The following is an 18,935-nucleotide window of genomic DNA, read 5'->3' as shown; positions in this document are numbered from 1 at the left end:
TGTTTGATAGTTGCAGCTTAATTACAGATTAATTGATCTATTACGAAAACTAAAACAAATAGTTGACCGTTTTAGGTGTGACCTCCGAGTTGGCAGATTATTTCGCCGACCCTCGTGAATTGGCCATGGGTTGACGTATGCTGCGATCAAAACAACTGGAAACTCGGAAATATCCGACTTCCAAATTCAATTCGTTCACGGTAACTGGGATCTCTGGGGGAAAAAACGAGCTCCAACTGGGAAACATATTTTGAACGGTCATCCAACTCGGAATTCCAACTCGGGAACCTTCGTAGAGTTTCGACTTTCCGACCTGAAAATTACTGACGTCATGATTTGAAGTCTTGTTTGTTCGGAATTCTCAGTTGTCTTGAACGCACCATTATGCCGCGTTCAAAACAATTAGGATTTCGGCAAATACGAGGTTAAAACATGACATCAGTGATCTTCAGGTCGGAAAGTCTGAGCGATAGAAAGAGGCCCAAGTTCCCGATGTGGAATTGCGAGTTTGATGACCGTTTTAAATAAACAAAAATCCCAGTCGGAGCTCGTTTTTTCCCCGAGTTCCCGGTTGTTTTGAACGCACTGACCTCGGAGATTTCCGAGTTCCCTGTTGGTTTGAACGCGGCATCAGTCGTAGATTTGTCACTGTCATGCGCATTTGGGTTGTTGTTTAGTTTTTTTTATGACAGGTTGAGGCCTCGGACTAAATTAGGAAAGGTACCCTGTCCCTTGTCAGGGAAATCCGCGATGGAGGGCATGGAATTGGATCTGGACCCGGAGCTTATGCAGAAATTCAGCTGCATGGGCACCACCGATAAAGACATCCTCATAGCCGAGTTTCAGAGACTGCTTGGGTTTCAACTGAACCCCGCTGGATGCGCCTTCTTCCTGGACATGACCAATTGGTGAGCTCGGGGACTTGTGGCCTCTCTGTGTTTGCTAATGCTAACTTAGATAGCTAGGGAGAGGATTGAGCTAGTTAGTTAGCTGTATGACAGATAGTCAGCCAACAATTTGTTTGTGATTTTCTTTTTATTTACAATTCAACGAGCAAAAAATATTATTTTGTGTCTTAGATGTAAAATGTAATTAATTGGATTGTCATTTGGATTGCTAGCTAACTGGCTAATTAGCTACAGCCAGGATAGTCCTTCCTTCAATGAAAAATCATTGACAGGTGTGGGTCTATTTACGATCATTCTATAACGTTATTGTGGAACGTGTAAATTTCATATCTTTATTTTGTACAGCTATGTTACCGTCATACTAATTATAATGTCTGGAGAGGGTCTTGAGTTAACGTTGAATTAAGTAATCTTTAGCAAGAGTAGTCATATCTAGCTAGGCAAATACAACCAATGAGGCTCGTTTGTCCACTCTGATTTTCTTTTTCAGCAATACATTTCTTTCCACATGAAAGTGTCCAGGCATCACAAGACCACGGTCTGGGTCACAACAAGGTTCCAAGCATAGAATTATAATACTAGAAGGAACATAATTGTTATTATGACCTAGGTCACAATAAGGTTCAATGCATGATTTGTTATTATGACATCATAAAAGATCAAGTGGTTAGGGAGAGTATAGATCAGCCATGGTCTGCCAGTGCTGTGATAAAATTAATTGTTTTACAATATCTTATTGTTATATGCACAGCATGTTTGTTAGCCAGCCAGTTTAAAGGTGTAACATGCAGAAATTGCTCCGCCATTTCCTGGTTGCTAAAATGCTAATAGTTAAATTAGTAGTAGCCAAATTTCAATATACAGTGCCTTGCGAAAGTATTCGGCCCCCTTGAACTTTGTGACCTTTTGCCACATTTCAGGCTTCAAACATAAAGATATAAAACTGTATTTTTTTGTGAAGAATCAACAACAAGTGTGACACAATCATGAAGTGGAACGACATTTATTGGATATTTCAAACTCTTTTAACAAATCAAAAACTGAAAAATTGGGCGTGCAAAATTATTCAGCCCCTTTACTTTCAGTGCAGCAAACTCTCTCCAGAAGTTCAGTGAGGATCTCTGAATGATCCAATGTTGACCTAAATGACTAATGATGATAAATGCAATCCACCTGTGTGTAATCAAGTCTCTGTATAAATGCACCTGCACTGTGATAGTCTCAGAGGTCCGTTAAAAGCGCAGAGAGCATCATGAAGAACAAGGAACACACCAGGCAGGTCCGAGATACTGTTGTGAAGAAGTTTAAAGCCGGATTTGGATACAAAAAGATTTCCCAAGCTTTAAACATCCCAAGGAGCACTGTGCAAGCGATAATATTGAAATGGAAGGAGTATCAGACCACTGCAAATCTACCAAGACCTGGCCGTCCCTCTAAACTTTCAGCTCATACAAGGAGAAGACTGATCAGAGATGCAGCCAAGAGGCCCATGATCACTCTGGATGAACTGCAGAGATCTACAGCTGAGGTGGGAGACTCTGTCCATAGGACAACAATCAGTCGTATATTGCACAAATCTGGCCTTTATGGAAGAGTGGCAAGAAGAAAGCCATTTCTTAAAGATATCCATAAAAAGTGTCGTTTAAAGTTTGCCACAAGCCACCTGGGAGACACACCAAACATGTGGAAGAAGGTGCTCTGGTCAGATGAAACCAAAATTGAACTTTTTGGCAACAATGCAAAACGTTATGTTTGGCGTAAAAGCAACGCAGCTCATCACACTGAACACACCATCCCCACTGTCAAATATGGTGGTGGTAGCATCATGGTTTGGGCCTGTTTTTCTTCAGCAGGGACAGGGAAGATGGTTAAAATTGATGGGAAGATGGATGGAGCCAAATACAGGACCATTCTGGAAGAAAACCTGATGGAGTCTGCAAAAGACCTGAGACTGGGACGGAGATTTGTCTTCCAACAAGACAATGATCCAAAACATAAAGCAAAATCTACAATGGAATGGTTCAAAAATAAACATATCCAGGTGTTAGAATGGCCAAGTCAAAGTCCAGACCTGAATCCAATCGGGAGTCTGTGGAAAGAACTGAAAACTGCTGTTCACAAATGCTCTCCATCCAACCTCACTGAGCTCGAGCTGTTTTGCAAGGAGGAATGGGAAAAAAATTCAGTCTCTCGATGTGCAAAACTGATAGAGACATACCCCAAGCGACTTACAGCTGTAATCGCAGCAAAAGGTGGCGCTACAAAGTATTAACTTAAGGGGGCTGAATAATTTTGCACGTCCAATTTTTCAGTTTTTGATTTGTTAAAAAAGTTTTAAATATCCAATAAATGTCGTTCCACTTCATGATTGTGTCCCACTTGTTGTTGATTCTTCACAAAAAATACAGTTTTATATCTTTATGTTTGAAGCCTGAAATGTGGCAAAAGGTCGCAAAGTTCAAGGGGGCCGAATACTTTCGCAAGGCACTGTATGTAACAAAAGAAGCAGTCACTATGTAGAGAATCATTCTACCATTTAAACCGCTGTGAAATATTTTTTCCATAACCAACATTTTTTAAATTATTATTCAGCTGTTTGAAACTGGTGTTCAAAGCCAAAAGTAAAATACCCCCAAAAACTAAACTTAAGAATGGGTGGCATAGAAATAGCATACATAGAACATATCTTCCGCTTCTTGGACTTGCTTTCAATGAGTGACAGATCTATAACCCACTTTTTTTATGTGAATTTGGTAGTTGCCCAAAAAGTTACATATTGTGGATTTAAGGCTGTGTCTAGACTTGAAAGTTCATGCAGCTTTAGTATTCTGATCAGAGTTCTGATCATGGAATTCCAAATGTATCATGCATCTACAACTACATTTAAATGTCCCCCGTGCCCACAGTGTGTCCGGATTCCCTTTTTCAAATGCCAGTATGCATTCTACAAACATTGGAGTAGGCAAAATATGATAACACAACATAATAGTTTGGCCTACAAACTATTATGACCCATCTATGGAAAGGTGAGTTTTTCATGAAGACGTTCATGTCGGTTGCTCAAAGACACCCACAAGACTCGCCTGAAGATGAACAGTAAGTGTATATTTAGCATTTGTGAAATTATGTTTATGTGATATGAAAGTAAAGGGCTTTGTTTCTTGAACTATATCACAATTGAGAATCGTTTCACATTTAGATTTGAGTGTTTTCTGCCAGAGCCAGTCTACCTTTGGATTACTCCATTTATGGTCTATCTACATATATTTTAGATGTCAAAGTTAGACCTATAAATAGTTTATACAATCATTTTAGGGTGACAATAATTATATTGCACACTCTATCACATGCCTTTATTTTCCTGCGTAAGTAAAGCAGGAAATGCATCTCCAATGCCTCTACTGCCATTCATTCCAATTAGACTGGTTTGGATTTCTCCCTGACCACCACAATGGCTTCCATTTTCATACCATTCTGGAACTTTTGAGGGGTTATGACATAGTACTTGAATAGGATCTCTATGGTTCCAAGATCCTCCTTTAGATCATGGGCACGTGCTGCAGTCAGCATGTGGTGCAGTCAGCATGTTGTGCAGTTCAAGTTTCACATGCAGCAATGTTGCAGGTGGAAGGTTTGCCCTCACACAGCAGTGTTCTGCTGTGGAAACGTTTCACAAATTGTTTATTAATGCAACTATGTACACAATACACATATCTCTTAGTCGTTCGTCCTTAGTAATGTTACTGGACAGTTTATCTTCCATGGTTGTGAACGTTATAACTCCATTCATTGACTATTACATTTGTACAGTTTTGCGTCGCTATTGACTATGGCTAGTTAACTAACAACATACTACTGCATCGTGGCAAATGGGCATTCGAAGGCCTTGATTTGTAATCACGTGAGACTATGTATTTGCACTGTCTAAAATGTGGAACTGCTGCACTCACATATGACAGTAGGTATATTGCTGTACATTCAGCTTGCAGCATTTCTGTAGTGTTGCTCTGAGGAACATGCATAATTCTAATGGTCAATGTCCACTAAAATACATCTGGCCAAATTGTATGAGCAAGGAACATTTTGAAAGGGACTAAAAAAACATTCTCAGAGAATGTAATTCCTGTTGACCAGCTTGTTAGTTAGTAAAAGCCTTTAGGGGTGGTGGATCAGTGGGCTTGGCTTCAGTGGGCTTGGCTCCCTGTCCTTATCAGAGTGTGTCAGGGGGAGGGATCCAAGAAGCAATACAAGTTACCACGGCAGTGGAAATTTTAAATTAAAGGCACAAGATTTCACCTTTGACTTACTGACTTGACTTAAACCATTTTATTCCATGAGGAGCATAGGTTATCCATAAATCATCTCCACGCACTCTGTTTTTGGCCAGTTCCTCAAGATTGGTCCTTTAAAACCCCCCTATAGTCGATGTCCATGCCCCCGCATAATAAAACAATCCCCATTTAAAAATCCATCAGTTTAAGCTAGATATATCGGTTTTTGCATTGGATGTGTCTCAATCCACCGCATCTGCCAATGTCGCACTTCCGCATCTGCGGTGAAAGGTGACAGCTAGAGTGGTGTTTGTCAGACCATGAGACATCCCGGAAATCAGTCTTCTCACAAAATCGTCTGTAACGTCCGAATGGTTTGGCCTAGAAAAACCTCTCTATGGAAAGATGACTGTTGCAACTGTTCTGCCTGCGACTATGGAACCCTGACCTGTTCACCGGACGTGCTACCTGTCCCAGACCTGCTGTTTTCAACTCTCTAGAGACAGCAGGAGCAGTAGAGATACTCTCAATGATCGGCTATGAAAAGCCAACTGACATTTACTCCTGAGGTGCTGACTTGTTGCACCCTCGACAACTACTGTGATTATTATTATTTGACCATGCTGGTCATTTATGAACATTTGAACATATTGGCCATGTTCTGTTATAATCTCCACCCGGCACAGCCAGAAGAGGACTGGCCATAGCCTGGTTCCTCTCTAGGTTTCTTCCTAGTTTTGGGCCTTTCTAGGGAGTTTTTCCTAGCCACCGTCCTTCTGCACCTGCATTGCTTTAGGCTGGGTTTCTGTACAGCACTTTGATATATCAGCTGATGTAAGCAGAGCTATATAAATCAATTTGATTTGACTCTCACCAACACGATGGTGTTCTCAGTTTTGCTCTACAGTGGGCTTGGCTCCACTGTAGAGTCCCAAGCATCTGTCTGTAGTGTCCGAACAGTTTGGGCTACACACTAATACACCTCTGTGCAAAGGCGAGACTCTCACAAACACGTACAGTACCAGTCAAAAGTTTGGACACCTACTCATTCAAGGGTTTTTCTTTATTTTTATATTTTCTACATTGATGTCTTCACTTTTATTCTACATTCAAAACTATTAAATAACACATATGGAATCATGTAGTAACCAGTTACCTCTGCTGCAGAGGATAAGTTCATTAGAGTTAATTGCACCTCAGATTGCAGCCCAAATAAATGCTTCATAGAGTTCAAGTAACAGACACATCTCAAAATCAACTGTTCAGAGAAGACTTCGTGAATCAGGCCTTCCTTCATGGTCAAATTGCCGTTTAAGAAACCACTACTAAAGGACACCAATAAGAAGAAGAGACTTCCTTGTGCCAAGAAACACAAGCAATGGACATTGGACCGGTGGAAATCTGCCCTTTTTGTTTTGATGATTCCAAATGTGAGATTTTTGGTTCCAACTGCCGTGTCTTTGTGAGACGCAAAGTAAGTGAACGGATGATCACCGCATGTGTGGTTCCCATCGTGAAGCATGGAAAAAGAAAAGCAGCCAACAAGTGCTCAACATATGTGGGAACTCCTTCAAGACTGTTGGAAAAGCATTCCAGGTGAAGCTGATTGTGAGAATGCCAAGAGTGTGCAAAGCTGTCATCAAGGCAAAGAGCTACTTTGAAGAATCTCAAATATTAAATATATTTTGATGTTTAACACTTAATATTTGGTCACTACATGATTCCATGTGTTATTTAATAGTTTTGATGTCTTCTACAATGTAGAAAATAGTCCAAATAAAGAGAAACCCTGGAATGAGTAGGTGTGTCCAAATTTTTGACTAGTACTGTACGTGTTTTGCTCTAGGACGCCCACAGGCATCACAAAAGTCGTCTGAAGGCCGCCCGGTACCAGTTGAAAAATGGAATGAAAGTGTATATATGAAGAGTGTTTTTAGTGCCAACATTAAATACATGTAAAAACATTTTTTAAATAAATTCAAAGCTGATCTTTCTTATATCTCTCAGATAAACTTCCTTTTTAGATTTTTTTTTTGGGGGGGACTATCTGTTAAATGTTGTGAATTTACTATGCAATGTGTTTGTATGGGCTAATAGCAGTAGGCCAAATTTTAAGTTTTTAATCAAATATTTTTTTTTATGTACTTCAAGGGGTCTTATTAAAATTCAAGACAGGGTTTAGTCTGTAGATTAAAGTTGCAATATGCAGAAATCGTTCTGCCATTTCATGGTTGCAGAAATATGGATAGTTTGACTAATTTCAGTTTACATGACAAAACAAGCAATGTGTAGAGAATCATTGTGCCATCTTAACCGCTGTGAGAAATATATTTTCAATAACCAAACATGTTGTATTTTCAGCTGTTTGAAGCTGGTGTACAAAACCGACTGTAAAAGACGCAAAAACAAAACTGTGCAACGCAAGACAAAAAAATTACAAAGGTTTGAGTGAGAGGACTAACTGGTGTCCAAATGGCCACACACCTCTCCCAAAGTGTGCACAGTTCCTGAGTAATTTCAATGCACTTTTGAATCAAAGAGTATTCAACTATGAGGTTCTTTTCTTTTTTAGCTCTCTTAGCTGTGCCGTTTTAGGAACTAAAACAAGTACACTTATAGTTGTTTTTATTTGGAACACAATCCTGCATCCCCGCCATAACATTTATGTTGCTGTTTATCCAATCTAAAAACAACCCATTTATAAATTGCAATCTGGGTTAGGTGGGCATCATTTGAAAGCTTGTTCTATTGCCAACATGACTAACTAATAATTAATTCACATAGGATTTGTGGTATGTTGCCTGAAAAATAATTGGGCAATGTAAATATGGTCCCCTTTCAAACAGCCACATTTTTACCACATTCTTATTGGCATTCGCCTTTTATATCACAATTTCTTGCTGCCACTAACCGGTCATCACTCTAGCTACCGCAAAGTCATGAACCCCGCCTATTTATAAAATGTATCTTCTTAACATCAGATTTTTTACTTAACCACACTTCTAACCTTATTTTTAACCCTAACCTTAAATTAAGACCAAAAAGCGTTGTTGGACTGTCAACTACGGGACCTTATCTAGACAGGTGTGTGCTTTTCCAAATCATGTCCAATCAGTTGAATTTACCACAGGTGGTCTCCAATCACGTTGTAGAAACATCAAGGATGACCAATGGAATAAGGATGCACCTGAGCTCAATTTTGAGTCTCATAACAAAGGGTTTGAATACTTATGTAAATAAGGTATTTCTGGTTTTAATTTAATACAAAAGCAAACATTTCAAAACCTGTTTTCACTGTGTAATAATGGGGTATTGTGTGTAGATTTCAAAAAATTATATTTAGTCCATTTTAGAATAAGGCTGTAACAAAATTTGGAAAAAGTCAATGGGTAGGAATACTTTCCGAAGGCACTCCACCAGTCAGGCCTTTATGGTATGTGTCCAGACTGAAGCCACTCCTCAGTAAAACGCACATGACAGCCCGCTTGGAGTTTGCCAAAAGGTACCTAAAGGACTGACCATGGGAAACAAGATTGAACTATTTGGCCTGAAAGCCAAGTGTCACGTCTGGATGAAACCTGGCACCATCCCTACGGTGAAGCATGGTGGTGGCTGCATCATGTTGTGGGGATGTTTTTCAGCGGTAGGGATTGGGAAAGTAGTCAGGATCGAGGGAAAGCAAAGAGATCAGAGAGATCCTTGGTGAAAACCTGCTCCAGAGCGCTCAGGACCTCAGACTGGGGCGAAGGTTCACCTTTCAACAGGAAATTGAACCTAAGCACACAGCCAAGACAATGCAAGAGTGACTTCAGGACAAGTCTCTGAATGTCCTTGAGTGGCCCAGCTAGAGCCCGGACTTGAACCCGATCGAACATCTCTGGACAGACCTGAAAATAGCTGTGCAGTGACGCTCACCATCCAACCTGACAGAGCTTGAGAGGATCTGCAGAGAAGAATGGGAGAACCTCTCCAAATACAGGTGCGCCAAGCTTGTAGCGTCAAACCCAAAAAGACTTGGCTGTAATCGCTACCAAAGGTGCTTCAACAAAGTACTGAGTAACGGTTCTGAACACTTATGTAAATATGATGTTGTTTTTATTTATATATATATATATACACACACACACACAGTTGAATTCAGAGGTTTACATACACCTTGACCAAATACATTTAATCTCAGTTTTTCACAATTCCTGACATTTAATCCTAGTAAAAATTCCCTGTATTAGGTCAGTTAGGATCACCACTTTATTAAGAAGGTGAAATGTCAATATTAGTAGAGAGAATTCTTTATTTCAGCTTTTAGTTCTTTCATCACATTCCCAGTGGGTCAGATGTTTACATATTAATTTCCTTTTAAATTGTTTAACTTGGGTCAAAATCTTTCGGGTAGCCTTCCACAAGCTTCCCGCAATAAGTTGGGGGAATTTTGGCTCATTCCCCCTGACAGAGCTGGTGTAACTGAGTCAGGTTTGTAGGCCTCCTTGCTCATGCACACTTTTTCAGTTCTAGCCAAACATGTTCTATGGGATTAAGATCAGGGCTTTGTGATGGCCCCTCCAATACATTGACTTTGTTGTCCTTAAGCCATTTTCCACAACTTTGGAAGTATGCTTGGGGTCATTGTCCATTTGGAAGACCCATTTGAGACCAAGCTTTAACTTCCTGACTGATGTCTTGAGATGTTGCTTCAAAATATCCTCAACATTTTCCTTCCTCATGATGCCATTCATTTTGTGAAGTCCACCAAGTCCCTCCTGCAGCAAAGCACCCCACAACATGATGCTGCCACCCCCATGCTTCATGGTTGGGATGGTGTTTTTCGGCTTGCAAGCCTCCCCCTTTTTCCTCCAAACATAACGATGGTCATTATGGCCAAACAATTGTATTTTTGTTTCATCAGACCAAAGGACATTTCTCCAAGAAGTAGGATCTTTGTCCCCATGTGCAGTTGCAAACCGTAGTCTGGCTTTTTTATGGCGGTTTTGGAGCAGTGGCTTCTTCCTTGCTGAGCGGCCTTTCAGGTTATGTCGATATAGGACTCGTTTTACTGTGGATATAGATACTTTGTACCTGTTTCCTCCAGCGTCTTCACATGGTTCTTTGCTGTTGTTCTGGGATTGATTTCCACTTTTCGCACCAAAGTACGTTCATCTCTTTGAGACAGAACACGTCTCCATCCTGAGCGGTATGATGGCTGTGTGGTCCCATGGTGTTTATACTTGCGTACTATTGTTTGTACAGATAAACGTGATACCTTCAGGCATTTGTAAATTGCTCCCAAGGATGAACCAGACTTGTGGAGGTCTACAAAAAAAATTCTGAGGTCTTGGCTGATTTCTTTTGATTTTCACATGATGTCAAGCAAAGAGGCACTGCGTTTGAAGGTAGGCCTTGAAATTCATCCACAGGTACACCTCCAATTGACTCAGGCTAATTGACATCATTTGTCACGGCTTTAGAAGCTTCTGATATCATTTTCTGGAATTTTCCAAGCTGTTTAAAGGCACAGTCAACTTAGTGTATCTAAACTTCTGACCCACTGGTATTGTGATTCAGTGAAATAATATGTCTGTCAACAATTGTTGGAAAAATGACTTGTGTCATACACAAAGTAGATGTCCTAACCGACTTCCCAAAACTAGTTTGTTAACAAGAAATTTGTGGAGTGGTTGAAACACTTAGGTTGGAGACTATTTTATTTATTTATTTATTTGTTTATATATATATATTTATTATTATTTTTTTTTTTTAACATGTTTTTGCTTTGTCATTATGGGGTATTGTGTGTAAATTGATGAAAAAGGCCAATATTCCTTGCTTAAACAGACAGATGTTTTTTTTGCCTTGAGCCGAGTATGAGGGGGCCTGAAGCGAAGAAAGTATATTTTAAAAAATCTATGGTTTGTATTAATTTGTTGTAGATATGTTACGAATTTGCACAACGTACACTACCGCTCAAAAGTTTGGGGTCAGTTAGAAATGTCCTTGTTTTTGAAAGAAAATAACTTATTCTAATGGACAAAAAAACATCAAATTGATTAGAAATATAGTGTAGACATTGTTAATGTTGTGTAAATTACTATTGTAGCTGGAAACGGCTGAATTATTTTAAAATATTTTTTTTTAGGAAATATCTACATAGTGGGCCTCTGTACGCCTATCAGCAACCATCACTCCTGTGTTTCAATGGCACGTTGTTAGCTAATCCAAGTTTATCATTTTTAAAGGCTAATTGGTCATTAGAAAACCCTTTTGCAATTAGCACAGCTGAAAACTGTTGTTCTGATGTAAAGAAGCGATAAAACTGGCCTTCTTTTGACTAGTTGAGTATCTGGAGCATCGACATTTGTGGGTTCGATTACAGGCTCAAAATGGACAGAAACAAAGAACTTTCTTCTGAAACTCGTCAGTCTATTCTTGTTCTGAGAAATGAAGGCTATTCCATGTGAGAAATTGCCAAGAAACTGAAGATCTCATACAACGCTGTGTACTACTCCCTTCACAGAACAGCGCAAACTGTCTCAAACCAGAATAGAAAAGGGAGTGGGAGGCCCCGGTGCACAACTGATCAAGAGGACAAGTACATCAGGGAGTCTAGTTTGAGAAACAGACGCCTCAAAAGTCCTCAACTGGTAGCTTCATTATATAGTACCCGCAAAACACCAGTCTCGACGTCAACAGTGAAGAGGCGACTCCGGGATGTTGGCCTTCTAGCCATTGTAGAGGAGTGGGACAACATTCCACAGGCCACAATCAACAGCCTGATCAACTCTATGTGAAGGAAATGTGTCTTGCTGCATGAGGCAAATGGTGGTCACACCAAATACAAACTGTTTTTCAGATCCACGCCCCTCTTTTTTTGGTGTGTTTTTAAAAAAAAAATTTAATCTGTGACCAACAGATGTATATCTGTATTCCCAGTCATGTGAAATCCATAGATCAAGGCCTAATGAATTTGTTTCAATTTACTGATTTCCTTATATGAACTGTAACTCAGTAAAATCGTTGAAATTGTTGAGTTTTATATTTTTGTTCAGTATACTTTTAGTGTACCGGGTTTACTATGTTACGTCTAGTCTCTGAGACCAGGCTGAATTCAGGCACTTATGTGCCCAAATCTGCCAGTTTCAACCCATATAGGGGTATGTGTGTAACGGGTTAAGTTTTCTTCAAGCAAGCCTTCCTTTATTTTAAATATGATATTTTTGCTTGATTTCCCCCTCTTTTCAACCTCCACCCTTTGCACCAAAACGGGGATAGTTGTGTTCTACTAACTGATATCCATTTCTTTCCCCCATTTTTACGTCTCTCATAGGAACTTACAAGCAGCCATCGGAGCCTACTATGACTTTGAAAGCCCCAACATCAATGCACCATGCATGTCTTTTGTTGGGGATGTGACGATCGGTGAGGGGGAGTCTGTTCCCCCTGACACGCCATTCACTAAGACGTGGAGGATACAGAACACAGGTTGGTTGAAGTGAAAAGACCCTTTAGGAGCTGTGACTAAAATCACAACCTAACAAGCTACTGATCGTTACTGCGGCTGGCAATTGAGGTAATGGTTTATCAATTTCATCATGTGTAATTTGTTTGTTTGTCTCTCACAGGAGCAGAGTCATGGCCCCCCGGGGTATGTCTGAAGTATGTTGGAGGGGACCAATTTGGTCATGTGAACATGGTGATGGTGCGCTCATTAGACCCCCAGGAGATGGCTGATGTCAGTGTGCAGATGCGTAGCCCAGCGGCTCCTGGCATGTACCAGGGCCAGTGGAGGATGAGCACAGCCACAGGACTCTTCTATGGGGGTGAGAAACTTTATTTAGCAGTCAGCTGTTATAACTGTTTAGCACCGATTTTAATAAACCACCTATAAATGTATTTGTTTAAACCACTCAAACCTTTTTCACATCCTCTAGAAAGTATACTTTGATGTAACGTGTCTAATGTTGAATCCACCAAAGGCAATGCTTTCATCACTTGAATACATTGAAGGTTGTCGTGGAAATTTCCTCTATTTACCAAATCATGGGAGCAAACCACACACACAAGTCAGAGTTAGTTATAAAAGTCCATCTTTAATTATATGAGCTCTATCACAACCCTGTGACTCTCAGATCGATTCAGTGTCTAACCATGAATTCTCTGAGAGCCCCCTTACAATACAACTGAGTTCCTTTAATAGCAAAGACACACAGTCAGACAGCATAGACATAACTCATCGTTCAGCTTTGTCTCCTTTCCCAAACCCAGAACCATAAACCAATCCTCTATTACAACAGGCATATATCAAATTGTCATTTAGATACAACCCACTCTAAATACAAACTCCTGGACAAACTCACGGAGAGGAGGGTGAGGCTATAGTTTAAGATAGAAACAACACTGCAACCCTTCTTTCCCCACTAGAAAAGGTAGGGAGTAAAAGATATGTTTACACATGATGACACTTTGACCTCTCCCCTCTCAGCGGCCATGCAACTTAGTCTTGACATAGAACAGATACTTCAACCCTGCCCACAGTATTATACAAAAATACCATTCTGATGAGAATTAACTTACACACATTTGATAAATATAAAACATCTTACATATGTTACCAACAAATTCTGAATCTTCCCTAACAAGGTCTAATGCTTCTACTAGGTGTAGTTTTCTAAAACCTTTCCCTCGGTGTAGTGTTAACATTCTTCTCTCCCCACTGTAGATATGATCTGGGTGATCCTCAGCGTGGAGGTGGGAGGCCTCCTGGGTGTGACGCAGCAGCTGTCTTCCTTCCAGGCCGAGTTTAACACCCAGCCTGCCCGCAACGTGGAGGGAGACTACAACCCCTTTGCCTCTCCACAGAAACACGTCGGTAGCAACGAAAACAGTCACCGTGACGACAGCGGTCTCAAGGACCCCGCGGACACCTGGGAGGGTGGCCCGGACCAAATGCAGCAAGAGCAAAATGGACTGTCACAAAACTCTGTGAATATAGCAACAAACGGTCTCCAAAGCAACTTATCAGTAGTGACTTACAGCCAGGTAAGGCCTATATGGAGCAACAATAAACTTCTTAGGGATACACTTCAATGTTTAATATACTTTAGCTCATCAGTATAACCAAAACTTTGTATTTATTAATATTTTTCTATATCCACAAGATGTTTCTTTATTTTCCCCCACAGGGTATTCACGGACCCTATCCTTTTGGGCAGTCCTAAGACATGGGAAACATCGTCACAGCCAGGCAGCACTGTGTTCCTGGATTCACATCAACTAATGAGGGAGGATTACCTGTGGCTGGTGGAGTATCCTGAGATTCACATCAACTAATGAGGGAGGATTACCTGTGGCTGGTGGAGTATCCTGAGATTCACATCAACTAATGAGGGAGGATTACCTGTGGCTGGTGGAGTATCCTGAGATTCATATAAACATTTATGCAAAGTCCCACCTCCACTTTACCACAAAACAAACAGAAACCAGAAGACATAGCAGCTCTTTTCTGTCCCAGCATACGACTCAACCAACATCCCACATCCAGTGTATGCATGTGTGAATGCTAAGTTAAAAATGAGAGTGCTTAAAAATCTTTTTAAAAGCAATGAGAAGTTTTTTTTCTGATCTTTATTTTTTGATTTTAGTTGTCGTGTCTGAATGCAGTTGAGACTACAGTGTTGAAAGGAGTAGTGTGTGTCTGTTTGCGTGGGTGTGTGTGTTTGCGTGTGTTGTGCAACCTGAAAGAGACAGACTAGGGAGGAAAAGCCATTTATTTTGCGTACTGATCCTCTAGTTCCTAAACTGACTTAAAAATATATAATCTGTTCTCTTCTTACTTTTTTAGCCTAATTTCACAGTGTATACTTTTCAGGGACAGGAGAGTAATTCCACAAATTCAGCAGCCTGATATGCATGTATTGTTGTTGATGTTTTCTGGTAACATCAAATGAAGAACAGCTCATTCACATGCATTTCCTGTTCACTATTTGCTGTAGCTTCACTTTGATTATGTTACTCTGAAAGTTGAGCTACAGTATATCCATCCACTAGAGGGAGGTCTTTATCAAAATTGGAGTTGCCCAGTCCTGTAAAAAAAACACAAAAAAAAACATTAACTAACATTTACTCAAAGGATCCTCTATATCAGGGTCAATACATTGAAAGTAGATTTGTATCAGCACCCTGTAGGTTCAATTTGTTTTCATTTGTTCTGTTAGATTGCAAAAGTCCACATGTTGCAAACCCATGACGTTTCTGGCTTTTATTGTCTTGAGTTGAATGTATTTGCAGAATGTAGAGCTATGTTGTTTTGAAGCATCTTTGCTTATTTTGCCCAAAGATTTTATACATTTGCTTTGAAAAAGGCACAGCTTGATTAATGTTTTGCTAATGATCCTGGGCTTTGGAATAAACTGTTGAGAGAAAATTCTGAATTCACAATTAGTCTCCTCTTGCTCAGACATTAAAATGTTAAACAACTCGTTTGTTAAAATATTTGTTTGTACCAGCAGTCAATTCATTAGTCCCTCAAGAGTCTATGTAAAGAATGTGTGAAAGGTTCTGAACAGTTATCCTGAAAAGTACTTTTTCTCTCATGGCTAACTACCAGGAAGTTTGAAAAGACAGGCTGAGTGGGCAGGGTTGCTTTTATTCATGACCGACAACTAGCCTTGACTGACAGCTCTTTGAAATGCCTATGTCAAGCGACTTGGATGCAGTGAGCGGCGTTGCAATACAATTATCTCAAGCTAATTTGGTAATACATAAAGCAAATCGAACCACATTGAAATTGCATCGATGATATTTGTTTTGGCATGTCTCTTGTGATGCGGTTCACAGCAGCACTGACGGATGTGTTGGCCTGACAACTGCGTTGGCGTTTTAAACGACCCTTCCCACTCTTTTGTTCCATGCTGGGTGAAGACCTAGCTAGCCAGTAACACCAGACACAGATGAATGGGGAAACGTGTCTTTTCCACAGATGAATAGGGTAGACTTTTAATTATATTTGCTGACACCCTACAGTAAAATGTTGGCACCAGTAGAGTAGCTATCTAGCTATATAAACTAAGCCCCTCCAAACACACTTTTGCCGATGTTGGTTTGAAGGTGGTACTTATTTAAATTAGGTAAGACAGTATCATGTTACCATTAGTGTATTAAAATTAGAGTTAAAGTGATGTCCTCTTAATAATGAATCCAAGTGTTTGACATGGGGGAGCGGACCAGTAACTTTATGATCAAACTTTATCATTGTAAAAGCAACAGTCATTTTTCATACTTTGGTCATCATACTTTGATCTGGTTTCATCCAAATATCATTCAATTTCATGAAAAACATGATTTTGACTGTTCAAGACCTTTTAAGTTACTTGCACTAACTGGCTAATCTCTATGCACTGAGTAGTTACCTATCGCTTCTTTTACTATGGCCAGTTGTCTTTATGCTTCAGTTTCATGCCTGGAAGGCTACATGACTTTTTATCTTGTATTTGTTATATTTCCATCTGCAACTAGTGAAGACTTTGACAACCTGGCTACCGAGATGACCTTTTTCAAATATTCACTTTACATAGGGGGGAGTAGGACAACAAACAGCAGCACACTCATTTACCCCCCAGGGATGACTGTGTACTATGAAAATGTCACAGCAGTATCATTGTCCAGAACCACACCTCTTGTCATGGTTGATCTGCCTAGGTAACAGCATTTGGAAATATCTTGGATCAATTGCATGTGCTCTTGAAACTTATGAAGCATGGTAATGACAAACGTTTCTCCTCGTCTTAAAAACAGATGAATACACTGCCCTCTAATCTCCCTGGTTGTGTCTCATATCGCCCCCAATTCCCTTTTTATAGTTCCCTTACTATATAGGGAATAGGGTACAATACCATTTGGGACACATCCCCATTTTTATCTTTTTCATTTACAATTGGATGTCATGTATGTAATGAGTGATACGTTTGCTTTTTTTTTGGTATGGTAGATTTTCAGGGGTCAGAGTGGTGAATGGATGACTTGGTGCTAGAGTTCTACAGCAGCACATTTATGAGACAAAGTCAGAGCAAAGAAATGAAAGCCCTTTTTCTGTATGTTTGAATGAACCTTTGTATAATTAAATTATCACTGAAAACCAAATGCTGGCCGTTTTCTCCATGGTCTTTATTTTTTACATTATCTTGCGTTCACTAGTTTTGCAGTCACTGCAGTAATACATTTCTCTCCAGATGTCATTTTTTAAACGGATGAGATTGAATCATGCACTCGACACAAAAAAACATGTATTTATTATGTACAGGTAGTGGAAATGGATGCCTGTAACATTTACTAAGCAAGCAACTTAAGAATGAATAACTTGTTTCATTAACTAACTTCTCCTCTACTAATGTCAATAAGCTCTCCAAATCCAAATCATTGTTCAGGTTCCCACAACATTATATAACTGATTACTTTGCACCAAATTTAACAGGGGTTCATTCATAAATGAATTCCAGCCATCAGTCTGGGTGATTGTATCTCATGTGGCATTGATCAACATTTTTGGCATGATTAAATTAAAATACTAAAAATCTTATGAATAGCCAATAAATATCCAGTTAGACAAGGGTATAAAAGTAATTATTAGAAGGTAAAGCTACATGGGCCTATGTCTAAGGTATGGGATAGTGAAAAGCTCTGACTGAAAAAGAGGGGGATAGCCTCCACATACAGTAGACTAAAACATTTAAGGAGATTCTCGAGAGGTGTTAAACAAATTCTGAGATTAGTTTTATTACTGTAATGTAAAGCTGCAAATTTTCTCACGTCTCGAACGCTACCTCCGGAGGTAGCACACGACCCTCGCCCGAGAGTTGCCCCCCTCCATGCAGGACAATTTAAACATAATTGTCTCTTTGAGCCCAACACTCCTACAGTAAAAATGTTTTTTTGCTACATCACTCTTCAGTCTGAATAAGTATTAAACTCCTAGGGCCGAAAGTAAGTACTTGGCCAGTGGGCAATTCTACAGTAACAGAATTTGTTTACTTTAAAAGTATGCCAAACAAAAACCTTGCAAAGTTAAACAAACCATCCAACTCTATGCACAAGGACTACTTTTAACAATTTCCACTGAAAATGTAACAAAAACACGTTTACTCGAAGAACAATGCAGATGTAAAGTTTGGTAACAGGATGACGGTAAAATCTGTTTTTTATGTAACCACATTTTCAAAAAAGTCTTATCTATTTCAAAGATTTCTGCAGTAAGAATGGGATGTCAGCTATGATGACACCTTGAGGTTGAAAAAATATATATTTGGTTATTGAACTACAGTAAGTGAAGTGGATTAACACCCGGTAAGATGCAGACCTTTTTATCTACCAAGAGAGTTCTCATCTGTAATTATCACAGCTGTCTACATTCCTCCAAAGGCCAACACTACTCTGGCACTCAGCAAACTGTATGGGCCCATAAACAAATAAGAAACCACTTACCCAGAGGTGGTGTTTCTGGTGGGCGGAGACTTTAACACAGGGAGACTTAAAACCGTCCTACCTCACATCTACCTGACACGTCTCCTGCGCCACTAGGGGCACTAAAACTCTAGACCATTTTTATTCTACCCACCGAAACACATACAAAGTCCTCTCTTTGGCAAATCTTACCATTACTCCATTCTCCTGCTTCCTGTTTACAAACAAACACTCAAACAGGAAGTACCAATACGGAAGTGGTCGGACAAAGCAGACGCGAAGCTACAAGACTGTTTTGCTAGTACAGGCT

At 39.9% G+C, this 18,935-nt stretch overlaps 1 protein-coding gene across 2 annotated transcripts; it reads left to right on the top strand.

Annotated features, from left to right (window-relative positions):
* Window positions 1-254: 254 nt before the first annotated feature.
* LOC110492187 (protein ILRUN) lies at window positions 255-17,308 on the top strand. 2 transcript variants are annotated; one of them, XR_002468971.2, is made up of 6 exons: window positions 255-908; window positions 12,498-12,652; window positions 12,793-12,990; window positions 13,890-14,209; window positions 14,353-14,438; window positions 14,492-17,308. XR_002468971.2 is itself a non-coding variant. In XM_021566279.2 (5 exons), the coding sequence occupies exons 1-5, from the start codon at window positions 751-753 to the stop codon at window positions 14,386-14,388; spliced, it is 867 nt and encodes a 288-aa protein (XP_021421954.1). In that variant the 5' UTR covers window positions 255-750; the 3' UTR covers window positions 14,389-17,308. The 2 variants fall into 2 exon arrangements, 1 of the variants encoding a protein (XP_021421954.1); XM_021566279.2 differs by having other exon boundaries at window positions 14,353-17,308.
* The last annotated feature ends 1,627 nt before the right edge of the window (window positions 17,309-18,935 follow it).

This window comes from Oncorhynchus mykiss, chromosome 16 (genome assembly GCF_013265735.2).
Source record: "Oncorhynchus mykiss isolate Arlee chromosome 16, USDA_OmykA_1.1, whole genome shotgun sequence".
In the NCBI taxonomy this organism is placed as follows: Eukaryota; Metazoa; Chordata; class Actinopteri; order Salmoniformes; family Salmonidae; genus Oncorhynchus; species Oncorhynchus mykiss.
This window is presented reverse-complemented; position numbering and strand designations above follow the sequence as displayed.